We start from the raw sequence: 17,147 nt of genomic DNA on the forward strand, positions 1-17,147 counted from the left end.
AATTATACAAGGCACTAGTCAGACCACAGTTGAAATACGTGAACAGGTTTTGTCCCTTTATCTACAAAGGATGCCAACAGTCACCAGGTTCACCAAGTTGATCCCAGGAATGAAGAGACTGTTTTATGAGAAGAGGTTGAATAGATTGTGCTTGTGCTCACTGGAGTTTAAAATAATGCCATTGCCTTATTGATCTATAGAAGATTTTTTTTAATGGACTCAATTGGATAAATATGGAAAGGTTGTTTCCTTTGTGGATCTAGGTCCAGAGGCATACTGTGAATAAGAGGTCGCTCATTTGAAAGGTGATGTGGAAATTTTCTCTAAGGATAGAGAATCTCTGAATTCTTCCCTGGGCAGGGCTGTTGAGGCTGAGTCATTAAATATATTTATTAAGTATCTCAAGGCGGAGATGGATTATTAAACAGTAAGTAGATCGAGGGTCATGGGGCAAAGATAGGAAACTGGATTTGAAAATTATCAGATTAGCCATGGCCAAATTGAATGGTCTGATGGGCTGAAAGGCCTGCTTCTGTTTCTATATTTTATTGTCTTATGATCTTATTTTCAGTACGTGACCATTATATTTCCCACGTCATCATCTGCTAAAGTCCTGATTTGTTTCACTGTCTTCAAACCTGATCACATTTTCCAGCTGTCTTATAATTCATATCATTCTCCAGTGACTCCTGAAATATTTGTACTGAAGTTTGAAATTTGGCAAAATCTGAAAAAGTATTTCATTGAGAAGTGAAAGCCTCTTTAAGACTAATATTGCTGTCATTGATTACATGCCTATTGCAAAGTGTCATCTTTTAGAAGTTCCATGATTCTGGTCCCTTGCTTTCACCATCCTTTTGACATTTAGGGTAACCAAGATAAAAAGCTTCACTCTGCTCACAAGGATCGGTTCAATAATATCAGACCTGGTCACTTCAATATAGAAAACTGATTACTTTTCACTTCGGAATTCTTGTGGAAAATGTATTTTCTGCTTTTACAATTAAAATGTTTTCTTTTATGTCTAGTTTTTTGACCATCTGTTGGCTGGGGTTGAGGATATCTGTGGACAGTGGAGTCACTACTACTGGAGAGACAAGTATGAATTTGTTTTGCATCTAAGTTTTAGTGATAAGTTAAATGCCTCTGATCAGTTACCCATAAGCAATCTGAAAGCCTAACCAGTTTGGTAACAAAGTATATGTACGCTTTTGGAAGACTGATGTTGATTAAGTGTCACCAAATCCAACTGCAAATGATAAAATTAATGTTTTTATGCCTCTGGTGTTGCCCATGAGTCATGATGTACCATGTTCCATGTTCCATCTTCCAATCACTTGAATGTCAAGTCAACAAATTTGACCCATGGTGTATATTTTCCTGCACCCAGTAGTCAGGTAGACTACAGAAACTGTGGTATGCATGGCCCTTTTGTACATACAGGCAAGTTAAATACACAATGGTGGATGCTGTGTCTGCTTAATAACTTGAGATTCATTGCCAACTCTGTTTAGTCATAGCCACTTTCCAACTGACCGTCTGAGTTTGTATTGACATTACCTGAACATGTCTGCTGTCTCCCTTTTAAAAGTTCTAATCACAAGTAACGACAAGCTCATATTTCTACTAGAGGAAATAGGGTTACTATGATAATTAACAGTCATTGTATAATAGTGACTGACAAAGATAGTATCAGACCTTTTTTTTTAAACTGCAGACAGGGAATCTTTCAAACTAGTGGCATGTTAAAACGCTTGTACTCTAGATCTGGCAGAATAGTATAACAATTTTCTCATTTAAAATAATCAGATAATTGATTATGTAATCAAGACTCTTCAAGAAATTCAGTATTAGAAAAGACAAAAGTAGCCTTTTCCTACACAGGAATTGTAGGCTTGCTAGCTGTTTAAAACTGGCACTACTTGCTAAAATATACAAGAGCGCAAAATAGAAACTTACAATGTGATCGCTGATGTCATTGGTTCCTAGCAGTTGGAGTTATGGTATCGGGAGCACACTAAAAATGGTGGTCAGTCTTTCAGAAAGTTAACACCCCTAAAGATTTTCAGAATAGCTTATCCCAAAGCAATAGTCAGGTAGAAGATCTATCTCGGCCTCCTTCAGTGGTTCCCAGCATTACAAATACCAGTCTTCAGCCAATTTGATTCACTCACTTTGAATACTGCAAAGGCTATGGCCCTGACAACATTCCAGCAATAGTACTGAAGATGTGTGCTCCAGAACTTGCTGCTCCCCTAAGCCAAGCTGTAGAGTTACAACACTGGCATCTCCCTACAAAGTGGACAATTGCCCAGGTACGTTTATACATAGAAAGCAGGACAAATCTAACGCAACCAATTAACACCCTGTCAGCCTACTCTCAATCATCAGTTAAAGTGATGGAGGATGTAAGCAACAGTGCTATCTAGCAGCACCTACTCAGTAAAAACCTGCTGTGACATCCAGTTTGAGTTCTGCTATGGCCAATTAGTTCCTAACCTCATTTCAGTCTTCGTTCAAACATATAAAAAAGAGCTGAATTCCAGAGTGAGGTGAGAGTGACAGTCCTTGACATCAAGGCCAGATCAAGGAGCCCTGGCAAAACTGGAATCAATGGGTATCGGGGGCGGGGGAATATCTCCACTTATTTTTTTCTGGGTCATACCTGGCACATAGGAAGTTGGTTGTAGTTGTTGGAAGTCAGTCATCTCGGTTCCAGGATATCTCTGGAGGAGCTCTTGGGGTGGTGTCCTAGACACATTATCTGCTGCTTCATCAACACCTTCCTTCTGTCAAAAGGTCAGGAGTGGATATATTTAATGTGCAGTCATTAACGTTCAGCACCATTTGTGACTCCACAGACACAGGAGCAGCCCATGTTCAAGTGCGACAAGATCTGGACAATATTTTAGGCTTGGGCTGACAAGAGCCAAATAGCGTTCATGCCACACAAAGGCCAGCCAATAACCGTCTCCAATAAGAGATAATCTAACCACTGCCTCTTGACATTTCAGTGGTGTTACCATCACTGAATCTCCCACTATCAACATCCTGGGGGTTACCATTGACCAGAAACTGAACTGGACTCACCACATAACCACAGTTGCTATAAGATCATTCAGATGCTAGGAATACTGTGGCAAGTAACTCGCCTCCTAACTTCTCCAAAGCCTGTCCGCCATCCACAAAGTACAAGTCCGGAGTGTGATGGAATACTCCCTACTTGCTTGGAGGGGTGCAGCTCCGATAACTCTCCAGTAGCTTGACACCATCCAGGACAAAGAAGCCTACTTGATTGGCACTGCATCTACAAACATCCACTCCCTTTACCACCAATAGTCAGTTGCAGCGGCGTGTAGTATCTACAAAGTGCACAAGAAAAATATCACCAAACCTCCTTCAACAGCACCTTCCAAATCCAAAAGCAATTCCATCTTGAAGGACAAGGGCAGCAGATATGTGAGAACACCACCACCTTCAAGTTCACCTCCAAGACACTCACCTTCCTGACTTGGAAATATATTGCTTTTCCTTCATTGTCACTGGGTCAAAATCCTGGAATTCCATCCCTAATGGAATAATGGGTCACCCCACAGGGGATGGCCTGCAGCATTTCAAGAAGGCAGATCACTACCACCTTCTCAAGCTCAACGAGGGATGGGCAATATATGCTGGCCAGCCAGCAACACCCACATCTCACAAATGAATAAGAAAAATCTATTTGACTTTTTTTAACTATTAAAAACAAAACACTGGAGGTTATTAGAGAGAGATGGTGTATTAAAATGGCAAGCAAAGTTGGAGTCATGCGTGTGGACTGAGGGGCAAGTGTTCCACAAAGTGGTTATTGCACATACGTTTGGTTTCACCAAATGTTGAGGAGACTGCATCGTGAGCAGCAAATACAACAGTCTGGATTGAAGTAGTACAGATAAGTCATTGCCTCACCTGGAAGATGTGTTTTGGGATCTTGGACAGTGAGAAGAGAAGAAAGGAAAGGATACATGTTATACTTCCAGTGATTGCACAACAAGATGCCTTGGGAAGGGGTGAGGTGTAGGGATGATGGATGAGTGGACCAAGCTGTGTTGTGGAGGGCATGATCTCTTCTGTTATGGAGGGAATGAGTGCAGCAAAAGTTCACTAGGCTGATACTAGGGACAGGAGGGCTGTCGTATGAAGAGAGATTGATTCAACTAGGCCTGTATTCATTAAAATTCGGAAGGACGAGAGAGAAGCTTATTGAAATGTATAAATTTCTAAAGACTGAATAGCCTAGATAGAGAGAGGATGTTTTCCTGGTTTAGGGAGTCTCGAACCAGGTGTCACACTCTCAGGACATGGGGTAGACCATTTAGAAAAAAATTCTTCACTCAAAGGGTACTGAACCTGTGGAATTCTCACAGAGACTGCGGATGCTAAGTCATTGAATATATTTAAGAAAGAGCGAGAGAAACATTTAAAAATTTTAAGTGAAAATTTAAAGGCATTGGGACAAATGGGAGAAAATGGGAATGTGGCTTCAAAGTAGAGGATCATATTGAATGATGGAACAGACAAAGGGACGAATGGCCTATTCCTGCTCCTAGTTTCTCTGTTTCAAAATGCTGAGTTGGGAGGGATGGAAAAACATACTTGGTTGTGTTATACTGCTGAAGCTGGTGGAAAATAATCCTTTGACTACAGAGTCGGGGCAGAATCTGAAGACAAGGAGAACTTTATTGCAGCTCAGTAAGGACCAATTGAGGACCTTGCCCAGTGCAGTCATTGAGGGTGGGACTCTAGTCAGGAAAAAGAAGTCATGTTGGAACCACCACTGGGAAAATGGGGCTGTTGGAGTAGATGAGACAGTGAGAATAGGAGAATAAACCTGCCAAACGCTCTTACCTGCTTCCAGTCTGCTCCACGTTCTCTCCCTTTCTCCATGCTCCCTCCCCCCAAAACAAATCAATGTTTTTGCTCTCCAATATAAGTCCCAGCAATTTTCCACTCCTCTCTTTTCAGTTTTGAACAAACCATATTGGTTTCAAATGTCAGCTTTTTTTTCTCTCCACAAATCCTGCCTGACTGCTATGATTCTTGAGTATTTTGCTTCTGTTTGAGATATCCAACATCTATAGTTTTAACCTCCCACATAAACCTGCATTTGATATGGTTTTCCTTCATTAATCACTGTGACAGTCATACAGTATCGTCAGCCAGCATCAAAGATATGCAGGTTAGGTTCGGTGCATTGGCCATGCTAAATTGCCTATAGTGGCCAGGAATTTTCATACTAGGTGGACTATTCATGGGAAATACAGGGTTACAGGAATAGGTAGAGGGTGGGACTGACCGAGTCGGATGATCTTTGGAGTGTCGGTGTGGGCTTGGTGGGCCAAATGGTCTGCTTCGACACTATAGGCATTCTGTGATCACCACTTGATTTATTCTGGTATCTCACAATGTCTTTGTTGTTTCACTATTTTAAATAGAAGAATCTCCCTTTGAAAATCTATATGACCATCCCCAAAGGTCTGATTCTTATAATCGATAATTGAGCAAAAATTTATTTGAGTTATCACACCCTTCCTTGTTAGTTTGAGGGAACCTCTATTTGTATTCCTTTCACAGTTTTAACATCCATTTCCTTACCTGTGGTACCCTTTTCTGAGTGTTCCTTAGGCATTTCTTCTACTACAATATGACTCCCATTTAAGTTTCAGTAGTTCGAGTCAGTATCATTGCATGAAAGCCTATTATTTTGTTTACACCTGCTTTAGGTTTTACCCTTTCCCATTTATTATTTTGGCATCCTTCTCATTGTTCTCCTAAAATTAATAGCTTCTTCCCCCAAATATGCTTTTCCTTCAATTTCTTTGCAAATTCTCATATAATCATTTCCCTAAATGTAGCTGAATGTGTGAGGTGTCATGATATCTGCCAGAATGTTGTTTCTTGGATCCTTGATATTTGACTTTCGACTACGTAAATCTGAAAGGTCACTGGAATAGTACTTAGTTCTTCAGTCAGCATGATTTTGCAATGATTATAATTTTTTTTCCTCTGACATTAGTTATTAAAACCATTTACCTTAAAGCATTTCTTTTTCTCTTGCAAGTTCTACAAAAGTCTGGCTAGCTTTCTGAAGTGATAGTGTAGTGGTATTTAGGTATATAATTATTGGGAGGCAAAGACCTAACTGCATTGTCACTAGGCTATTAATCCCAAAATTTAGGTAATGTTTTGAGGATCTGGGATTTAGTTCCACCATGGCAGATCAAAGCCTGGAATTAAGAGCTTAAGGATAGCCATGAAACCATTGTCACTTTTCAGGGAAAAGAATGACATCTGGTTCACTTCTGTCTTTACCTGGTCTGGCCTACACGTGACTCCAGGCTCACTACAGTGCGGTTGACTCTCAACTGCCCTCTGAAGTAGCTGAGCAGGCCACTCGGTTGTATCAATCGCTCTGCAGTTGCAACAAAGAAATGAAACCAGATGGATCTCCTGGCATCAACCTAGGCACTGGAAACAACAATGGCTAAAACAGCCCTGTCAATCTTTTTGGGTCATTCTTACTAATATCAGGGGGTGGGGGGCAGCTAGTGTCAAAAGTGGGAGAGTTGTCACGTAGACTAGTCAAGTAAGAGCCTGATGTTGTCTGCAAGGTGTGATTCTGTGAGTATGATTATGTTCCAGGCACGTCCAGCAGAGCTGGTGGTGCAGTGTTATACAGTCAGGAGGGAGTTACCATGGGACGGGGCACCATTGACTCTGAACACCATGAAGTCTCAAGACATCATGTTAAATATGGGCTAAGAAACATTGCACATACTGTTCTCCCTCAGCTAATGAATCTGTACTCTTGCATGTTGAATGATACTTGGAGAAAGAACTGAGGGTGGTCAGCATGCAGAATGCACTCTGACCACATCCAGTCATGAATGCTGCTGATTAATTGAACAGCTCGCTGAAGAAGGATGCCCTAAAAATATCCCCATCCTCAATGATGGCAGAGCCCAGCCCATCAGTGCAAAAGATGAAGCTGAAGCACTTACAACAACCTTTAGCCAGAACTGTTGAGTGGATGATCCAGCTTGGCTTCATCTAGAGTCCCCAGCATCACAGATGCCAATTTTCAGCCATTTGATGCATTTCACATGATTTCAAGAAATGGTTGGAGGCACTAGATACTGCAATAGTACGAAGACCTGTGCTCCAGAACTTGCCACACCCTTAGCCAAGCTTTTCCAGCACAGTTACAACTCTGGCATCTACCTGTCAATGCGGAAAACTGCCTAGCTACGAATCCTGTACACGAGACAAATCCAACCCTGTCTACTTTTGATCACCAGTAGAGTGATGGAAGAGGTTGTCAACATTGGGGAAAGGGCTGAATTAAGTTTTTTTCTTTATGCTGCTTGCGCCACAAACTTCCTAAATTGTTGAATTATGTATAGATTCTTTAGGCTTTTCTTTTCTTTTGTGTAATAGCTTGTAAACTTCAATTAGAAGTACATTGGCAGCCTCAGTTGAATGTAATATAGCAAGGTGTAGAGCTGGATGAACACAGCAGGCCAAGCAGCATCAGAGGAGCAGGAAAGCTGACGTTTCGGGTCAAGACTCATCTTCAGAAATAATACTACTACCTCAGTTGAATGTATATAGTGACTGACCATAATGGCAACCAAAAATAAAACTTAATTTCCACAGTGAAACCTGACTTGGTAGAAATTGTTTTGTATTAATTTTAATCATAAGCCAGGGGGTTCTTTGCAGATTGGATTTCCATTGGATTTAACAGGATGTATTTTCTCTATATATAGAAATGAGTGAAATATCATTCCCATCTTTCCTCTTTGAATTCTTGCTTAACTAACTTGTATTCAGTGATTTTTTTTGCCTTTGCTAAAGAGAGACAAAGGCTAACTCTCTGATTCCTCCCTTCCTGAAACAGTCTAAGATTTCTTTTCAGTTCTGGCTGTAAGGTTTCTTTGCTGCTTTCAGCCTGTAAACTTTTAGAAACTAACAAATAGCTCTTCTGATGGTACAACTTCTCTACCTCTGAACTTAATCTCTTAGTGGCCCCTGACCAACTGTTTGTAGATGATTCAAAACACAAACTTCTAAGCATTCAACAATTAGTTCCGGAGTGCTAATCAAATAGCTCAGCTTAATTGACATTCTTTCTTAGAATGATGTTTGAATTTGCTGTTCAAAAATTATTTTCTAACTGCTTTTTAAACAAAAGTCACCTTCATAGAACGAAACCCAAAATTTTATTTACCTTTACTTTAAAATCTAAATCCCCAAATGATGAGAATAACTTATGAACCTTTGTTTCAATACCTACTGGATACAAATACAAAACTCCAATACAAAAAAGGAGAAGCCAATGATACCACTCTTAAATGGATTGTTTAAAAAAGTCGTTAAATTTTTTTTCCAGAAACATTTTTCACTGAAAATTCCATTGTCTTGTTTTATTGATAATGTTACAAATTTACTCTGCAAAAACAAATTTTGGTGAAAAGAGCAGTGATAATGGGAACTGCAGATGCTGGAGAATCCAAGATAACAAAGTGTGGAGCTGGATGAACACAGCAGGCCAAGCAACATCTCAGGAGCTCTCTGATGAAGGGTCTAGGCCCGAAACGTCAGCTTTTGTGATTCTGAGATGCTGCTTGGCCTGCTGTGTTCATCCAGTTCCACACTTTGTTATCTTGGTGAAAAGAACAGTTGTTATGGTAACGTAGATGATGATAAGGGGAGATTTCTTGGATGTGAATCTATTATCAAATATTTCCAACTGGTTTCTTCCAGGAGATACTGTAGTTCATTGTTCTTCAACTAATGCACTTAAAAAAAAATGATTTCTGGCTTTACTTTCAGGGCCAAAAAATTCAATCGTAACTATTTGTCAAAGCTTTTGATCAGGGATAAAGAGCCAAAGTCCGGTATTGTTGCTCTTTATAAGAAGCTGGAATTGAAACAGGCAATTGAATTGGCCGAATCTGGTCAACTCAGTAAAGTGTCGTCATCTGCTTCGCTGCTGTGAGTAAAACAGTGTTCTCATTTTAGTTACATCAAAATTTCCTAGACAGCAACGGGGGACTTAGAAATGGACATTTGTCTTGCATGTTTTGGATTTGATGTGGACATGGCTCACGCTGTATCCAAATTTAGTGAATGAATAGCAGTGACACTGGAGAATGCAAGTTAAAAGCATTATGTTGTTTTAAAGTAGATTTCTAATGACTAGTTGCAGAGTCGATCATGTTTAATTTTGAATGTTGAGAGTTTTGAGTCTTTTGGATGGAAATACTAGAGTCGTCAATTTCAGAATCTGTTTTTTTTTTCATTATATTCACATACTTCTTATTTTCACTTGCATATCTTATCTACATCTCTGAAACCCATACCCAAACCTTTGTTAACTCCTGCCTTGGTTATTCTGATTAGATTTTTGTTATATATCTGCCAAGTTGGGGTTTGCTGAAACATAATCAAGTATGTCTGATTCACCCCGGGATCTACATACATATTCAAGCAAGGTTTACAAATTTTTAAATGATCTCTGTTTTCAAATTACTTCTTCTTCTCTCCACCTCCTCCAGCCTACCAACTTTCCTAGATACTTACACATCTCATCAATCTCATCAGTTTCTGGCTTCTTAAATATTTTTGATTTTATTGATCGTGATGCCTTTAGATGCCATGACCTTGAGTTCTAGATTACCCTCCCTATATCTAAGACCACAAGACATAGGTGCAAAGAGAGCCATTTGGCCCATTGAGTTAGTTCAACTATTCAATGAGATCATGGCTGTCCTGGTACTCAACTTTCCTTTCCTGCCTTTATTTACTTGATACCTCTGTTATTTTTTTCTTTCTTCAGGATACTTCTTAAAAGCTGACCTCTTCATCAAAGCTGTGGCCATCCAGCCCAGTATCACATTGTGTGTTGTTGTCAAGTCTTGCTCTGTAATTTCTTGCAAATGTCCTTACATTTAAAACACAGTATAAATGCAAGCTACATTTGTTTGGTCTTGACGTGTCTGCTTTTCTTAATTTGCAGAAATAAGAAACCTCAAAAAGTAAAGAATCTGTCCTCTGAGGAACTGAAGAACATCAAAGATATCTTGGCTAAAAATTTATATCAGATAAGACAGAGGGTAAGATTGACAAATTCTGAACATTAAATAAAATGTCTTTAAAATTCAGACCCAATACCAAAACCATAAATCTCATGTTTTCCTATTGAAATATTGTTACAGACTAATGGCAAAACTTTCTTTTTAACTCTCTAAGGGCTTTAAAATTTGGAGATTTTGTCACTGGTCTTGTCCTGTGGGAAGCACAGTTAACTAATTAAGTCAGTGTTATCCTGCTACATCCCCAAAAAAACTGTTCTTTCTGTATTCTATAATACTGATGAACCAACAATTATTTCAATTACTTCCATGATCTTTCTCACTGAATGTAACACAGTCTTGCAGAAAAGCTACCAAATTTTCATTACATGTGAGCAGTGCTGGCATTATTATATTGATTGTCCACTGATATTTTTTTCCTTTGAATCCATGCACTCCTTGTGCTGATGGTATTTTCTTGACTGCAGGAAAAAAAATCAAGAATTTTACATGTTATCAAGTAAAATTATCTCCAAGTAAGGCTACTAAATGACTAAATGACTTGGAAGAGCAATGGTTCCCATGATCTTACTGCTCTGATCCTTTATTTTGAGCATGTTGATAGTCAAAAGTAAATTTTTAAGTTACTCCAGTAAATTCTCAAAACATCTTTTGGCTTTCATTTTGAAAATCAGTCATAAACAAAATCAGCAGACACATTGATATCTTTTCTGGTAAGAATGTATTTGGATTGGCAATAAGACACAATTTATGTTCTAGTAAAGTTTTAGTTTCTGGTAGGGCAGAATGAATTTTTGCTTTTTTTGCAGAAAGTGTTTTATTTTAGTGTATTGCATTCATTAAAAAGTTGACCAAATGCCTACCCACACCTTGAAACTTCAGCAATTCAAGGCTTTTCCTTTTTAAAGACTCTAGTGCTTTACTTTTAACTTCTTGGGCATTAAGTTCAATTACTGGTGTTTTATGGTAGAGATTTTCCAGGGCAAATTATGCCATTCACAAGAGGAAAAGAATATCCAAAGAAAATATCTAATAATCCAGATAATCTGAGATTCAGCAACATGATTACACATGCAGTCTGTGCAATAGAACATTATTGATTGTTAAGGCAATGTAAACTAAAGCAGCATGGTGTGGCTTAGTGGTTAGCACTGCTGCCTCACAGCACCAGGAGCCATGATCTGTGAACTTTTGATCCTCCAAATATAGACTCCAGCAGTTCAAACTATATATGCTGAGAATTTTCAAAATCCTGGCAGGGTACTTAATTAAAATTTAGCTTGAGGTGCGAGGCCCTGGCTGATAACTGATTTTTGAATCTCATCCATGTAGCTCAAATAAAGTAATTGCGGTGTTTTGAGGATGGCGAAAGTAAATAATTAAAAGAAAGCCAAAAGGTCAGGGGAGGAGTGAGGAGAGGAAATGAGAAGGAAACAGAATTAGGAAGAACAACAAAATAGAGGCATGGGTACACTAAAGACTACCTAAGTAAGCTATGCAGGATCAGCAAAGAGGACTGAGTATGGAGTTCGAGGCAGTATGAGAATTTGAAGGTAAAGTGGAAATTCAGTGCAGTGAGAACTATTATAGGTTATTTTCAGATTGAAGTTAAAAAAGGGAAATATTTACAGGTTACAAATGAAAAGATCAATAGGAGTTGTTTAAAAATCAGATTAAGAACTAAGTCGTTAAAATACAGATGCAGGGCCAGGTGATGTATTGTACCAGCATAATGTTGGAGCTGTTTGGACTCCATTGTGGTTCATAGTGAACACGTCTAAAGCAAGTGTTGGTTGCTTGAGGAACTCCAGTTCACAGTTGATGAGCTGGCGTCTGAGTTTCAAAAACTGTGATATGTCAGTAGAGGCAGGGGGTGGTATGAGTTCCGTAGATACTGTGTTTCAGGAAGCAGACACACGTCTTAAAATATCTGCCAGGAACTCGGCCAGTGGCCAGGGACCACTGCTGCCAGAGGAAGGTAGACAGATCCAGGAGGAAGTGCTGAAGGACCCTCAGCCCTTGAGCTTATTCAATAGGTTTGAGACTCTTGCTTCCTGCACAGACGAGAGTGGGGATTGTAGGGAGGAAGAGCAAACTGATTGTAGCACTGAGGTAAAAGGAGCCATTCAAAAGAAGGGAGAGAAAGAGAAATGTAGTTGTATTCTGGGATAGTATTGACAGGGGAATAAACAATATTCCCTGTGGCCAGGATCGAGAGTCCTGATGGCTGTGTTGCCTGCCTGAGTTCAGGATATTTCATTTGGGCAGCAGAAGAACTTGGAGTGGGAGGGTCAAGATCCAATTGTTGGGGTATACCAATGACACAAGTTGAAACAGGACAGCAGTTCTGTGCAGGGAACATGACTGGCTTGGGGATAAATTACAAAGCAGAACCAAAATGGTAATAATCTCCGAATGACTCCCTGATCCATGAGAAAATTTGGCACAGGATCATCAAGATTAAAGAAGTCACTGATAGTTTAGAGATTGATGTGGGTGGAATGGATTTAATTCAGGGGACGTTTCCATCAGTATGGGGAAAGGAGGGAGCTGTTCCAGTAGACTGACTCCACCTCAATCATGCTGGGACCAGAGTCTGTGGACAGGCCTGTGGATAGGGCTTTAAACTAAGTAGTGGGAGGGTGGAGCAGGATTCAGTTGCATGGAAAATTAGGACAGAGGTTAAAGGAGGGGAGAAAGCTTAGCAGAAGTTCTTAAAATTTCCAGAACAAGTCATAGGACATAGAAAATGGAAAGGCTCGGGAAGCTAACTTCAGCGCAAAGGCGGATAACTGTGAGAAGGAGGGAGTCAACACAAGACTGACAGTGTTGTACTTAAATACACACTGTATACAAAACAAGGTAGAAAAACTTGTAGCACAGATTGAACTGTCAGTAATGATGTTGTGGGTATCACAGAGATGGGGAGACTAGGATCTGTGGGCACAGCCTTAAAATTAGAGGCGGTAAATTTAAAACGGAAATGAGACGACATTTCTTCAGCCAGAGAGTGGTGGGCTTGTGGAATTCATTACCACGGAGTGCAGTGGAGGCTGGGATGTTAGATGCCTTCAAGGCAGAGATTGACAAATTCTTGATTTCACAAGGAATCAAGGGCTACAGGGAGAGTGCAGGGAAGTGGAGTTGAAATGCCCATCAGCCATGATTCAAATGGCGGAGTGGACTTGATGGGCCGAATGGCCTTACTTCCACTCCTATGTCTTATGGTCTGATGTGGCTGTATGAGGGTACCAGGGCTAGAAACTAAGTGTCCAAGGCTTTGGGCCCTTTGAAAAGGGCAGGTAGATAGCAGAGGGGGCGGGGTTGCCTTGTTCGTAATAAATGAAATTAAATTGATACCAAGAAGAATGACAGAGTTGAAGGCATAGAATCTATGTGGGTAGAGTTGAGGAACCGCAAAGGATAAAGACCCTAATGTCAGTTGTGAGGCCTCCTAGCAGTTGTCACGATGTGGGGAAGAAAATAAATGAGGAGATAGTAAAGCCATGTAGGAATGGCACTATTAAAATAATGATGAGAGACTTCAATATGTAGGTGGACTGGAAAAAGCTGGTTGGTAACAGATCCCAAGAAAATGAATTAATGGAATGTGAATGAGATGGGTCTTTTTTTTGGAACTGCCCTTTAGGGAACAGGCAAGTGTAGATTTGGTGAAGCATATTGACGCTTAAGGGAGCTTAAGGTGAAAGACCTGCTAGGGAACAGTGACCATAATATGACAGAATGCATCCTGCAGTTTGAAAGGGAGAATCGTGAGCAAGGATCTGGCTAGAGTTGATTGGAAGGGGAGCCTGGCAGAGAAGATAGTACAGCATCAATGGCAGGGGTTTCTGAGTGCAATTCAGAGGCATATCAGAAGTTCATCCCAAAGAAGAAGTAATATGCTAAAAGCGGCGGGGGGGGGGGTGGTTAACGAAGTAACCATGGCTGCTAGAGGAAGTCATGGACAGCATAAAAGCAAAAAAACATTACAATGTGGTGAAGATCAGTGGGAAGCCAGAGGACTGGGAATCCTTTAAAGCCAGAAAAGGAGAGCTAAAAAAGAAGAGAGAAGAGGTGATTGAAATATGAGGGTAAGCTACCTAGTAATGTAATAGGAGATTGTAGGACTTTTTAAATTTTTTTTAGTGGACTTTAGACTGCTGGAAAATAAGGCTAGAGAAGTAGTAATTGGGAACAAAAATGATGGAGGAACTGAATCTTAGTCTTCACGTTGAAAGACACCAGTAGCATACCAGAATGTCGAAAGAGTCAGGGGTTAGACATGAGTCCATTGACCATCACTAAGGAGAAGATGCTGTGGAAGCTGAAAGATCTGAAGGTGGATGAATGCATCCCAGAGTTCTGAAGGAGATAGCTGAGGAGATTGTGGAGGCACTGGTGCTGATCTTTCAGGAATCACTGGGTCAGGGAGGGCCCTAGAAGACTGGAAAATTGCTAATATAACACCCTTGTTAAGAAGGGAGGGAGACAGAAGACAGGAGATTATAGACCATTTAGCCGAACTTCCGTCATTTTAAAAGATCTTAAAATACGTTATTAATGATGAGATTGCTTAGTACTCCGACGTGCATGGCAAAACAGAGCAAGTCAACACAGCTTTTTCAAGGGGATGTCATTCCTGGCAAATCTGTTTAGAATTCTTTTGAGGAGACGATGAGTAAATTAGACCCATGAGATCCAGTGGAGGTGATCTAATTGGATTTCTAGAAGGCCTTTGACAAGTTGCTACACATGGACTGCTAAATAAGACAAGAACCCATGGTGTTAGGGGCAAGATACTTACATGGATAGAGGATTGCCTGACTGGCAGAAAGCAGAGAGTGGGGATAAAGGAGTCCTTTTCAGGATGGCAGGTAGTGACTAAAAGAGTTCCACAGGGGTCAGTATTGGGACTACAGCTGTCCATGTTATACATTAACGAACGTGATGAAGGAACTGAGGGCATAGTTGCTAAGTTTCTAGGTGACACAAAGATACGTGGAGGGACAGGTTGAGTTCAGGAAGTGGAGAGCTGGCAGAAGGACTTGGACAGATAAGGGGTATGGGCAAAGAAGTGGCAGATGAGAAACAGTGTGGGAAAGCATGAGGCTATGGACTTTGGTAGACTATTTTCTAAGTGTGGAAAGGCTGCAGAAATCTGAAGCACAAAGGGACTTAGGTGTCCTAGTTTAGGATTCTTCTAAGGTTAACATGCAGATTCAGTTGGCAGTTAGGAAAGCAAATGCAATGTTAACATTCATTTCAAGAGGGCTTGTCATATGAGGAGTGGATGAGGACTCTGCGTCTGTACATGTTGGCGTTTAGAAGAATATGGGGTCATTGAAACTTAACAGAATACTAAGAGACCTGGATAGAGTGGATGTGAATAAGATGATTCCAATAGTAGGAGAGTCTCGGACCCTTGTGCACAGGCTCAGAGTAAAGGGATGACCTTTGAGACTGAGATGAGGAGGAATTTCTTCAGCCTGAGGCTGGTGAATCTGTGCAACTCATTGCGCAGATTGCTGTGGAATCCAACTCATTGATTGTATGTAAGACGAATAGGCTCTTGATTGGTATGGGGAACAAGAGTAATGGAGACAAGGCAGGAAATTGGGGTTGAGAAAGTTATCAGCCATGATCAAATGATGGAGTAGTTCAATAATGGGCTGAGTGGCCTCATTCTGCTCCTATAATCTTATGGCCTGATACGTTTATCCTTGGCTGAAACTTGTTATCCCATCAAGTGGAATAATTAGCCGACATTTATCTATGGAAAAGTGTGCTCGACTATGTTAACTCCACTAGATAAATTTAAGTTGCACGTACAATTGTTACAGTCAAATCTGGGGGAAGCAGGAGTAAGTTCTTCCCCTTTCATTCCTGAGGATGTAATAACAGTTTGAATTTTTAAAAAGATGTGCTTTTTCTGTTTTGGTATATATTTATTCATGCACAAACTTATGTAAAAAAACAAGCCAATCGTATCTCTTTAGTTAGCAAGTAGTGAACTTGTTATTATGGCTCCATCCTGAGAGTAAGAGAAACACAAGCTTGCAAGAAAATTGATCAATTTTTAGGAGAGAAATGAAAAATTGAATAAAGTTGTAAGTCAGTAAGTAAGAATAATTATATGTTCTAATGTTGTTCTTGAAGTTCTGATCAGGTTGCAGCCAAGCTAGCTATCTCCTGGAGATGGTTATTTCTAATTGACAATTAGTCCTTTTCCAGAGTGGTGGTATTGCATTTGCAACTTATTTTGTTTTTACATTATCTATCTTGGAAGAACTGCTGTCCTGTCCTGTGGACCACCTTGATGTTGACTTCTGTAACAAGCAGTCAAGCTTAGAATGCTAGCTGCTCCTATATAACAGCAATTGGCACACATCAGAGGCAATCTAGTATGGAGTTTTGGTCTATCATTGTTAGAGTTATCAAGATGGCATTGAAACAAATGGGGGTGGGGCAGTCCTCAGCTCCTTTTTTACAGTGAGTTTCAGTAGATTTTTGTCCCTGGTCAGTCCTGCAGATGAAAGGCCTGTTTATAATCTGCCTCAACTATCCTAATGAAAATCCGCTCTTTAGTAATGTTGTTGAGACATCTGTTTTGTAATCTGCTTTTGGAGCTTAGTTCACTTGTAGGTCTGGTGGCTTCTGCAGCCATTTTAAAAGCAGTGTACTGACTCATTTAAAAATGTTTTCTTCCAAGTAAGTCTCTGGTATTAATCATCAATGGATTTAAAATGTAATAATCCGCGCACGATAATTGCATGATACTGTGACTTTTAAACTCTATAAAATCATTGAATGATTAGCACTTCTTTTCTGTAGTTCAAAGTGCATATCTTGAAAACACAATTCATTGAAAAAGTGCTTAGCAAAGTTTTTTTAACAGCTAAATGTGCTTTATGTATATCAGTGTGAAACACTTTGCAATGTTGAATTTTACAGCCTGTGCTTCCAGCTGAAAATATAAGTTTCTCCTACATTACATGAAAATTGGTGTCT

General features: G+C 40.0%; 1 protein-coding gene across 2 annotated transcripts in view; it reads left to right on the top strand.

Annotated features, from left to right (window-relative positions):
- LOC125453493 (sodium/hydrogen exchanger 2-like) overlaps positions 1-17,147 on the top strand; it is a 93,495-nt gene that overhangs the window by 65,249 nt on the left and 11,099 nt on the right. For both annotated transcript variants that reach the window (XM_048533173.2, XM_048533174.2), the window contains exons 7-9: positions 1,029-1,099; positions 8,875-9,036; positions 10,061-10,157. In XM_048533173.2, coding sequence (XP_048389130.1) covers positions 1,029-1,099; positions 8,875-9,036; positions 10,061-10,157 — 330 coding nt within the window. The remainder of the gene's footprint in view (positions 1-1,028; positions 1,100-8,874; positions 9,037-10,060; positions 10,158-17,147) is intronic.

The sequence above is a fragment of the Stegostoma tigrinum genome, chromosome 6, assembly GCF_030684315.1.
Source record: "Stegostoma tigrinum isolate sSteTig4 chromosome 6, sSteTig4.hap1, whole genome shotgun sequence".
Taxonomy (NCBI): Eukaryota; Metazoa; Chordata; class Chondrichthyes; order Orectolobiformes; family Stegostomatidae; genus Stegostoma; species Stegostoma tigrinum.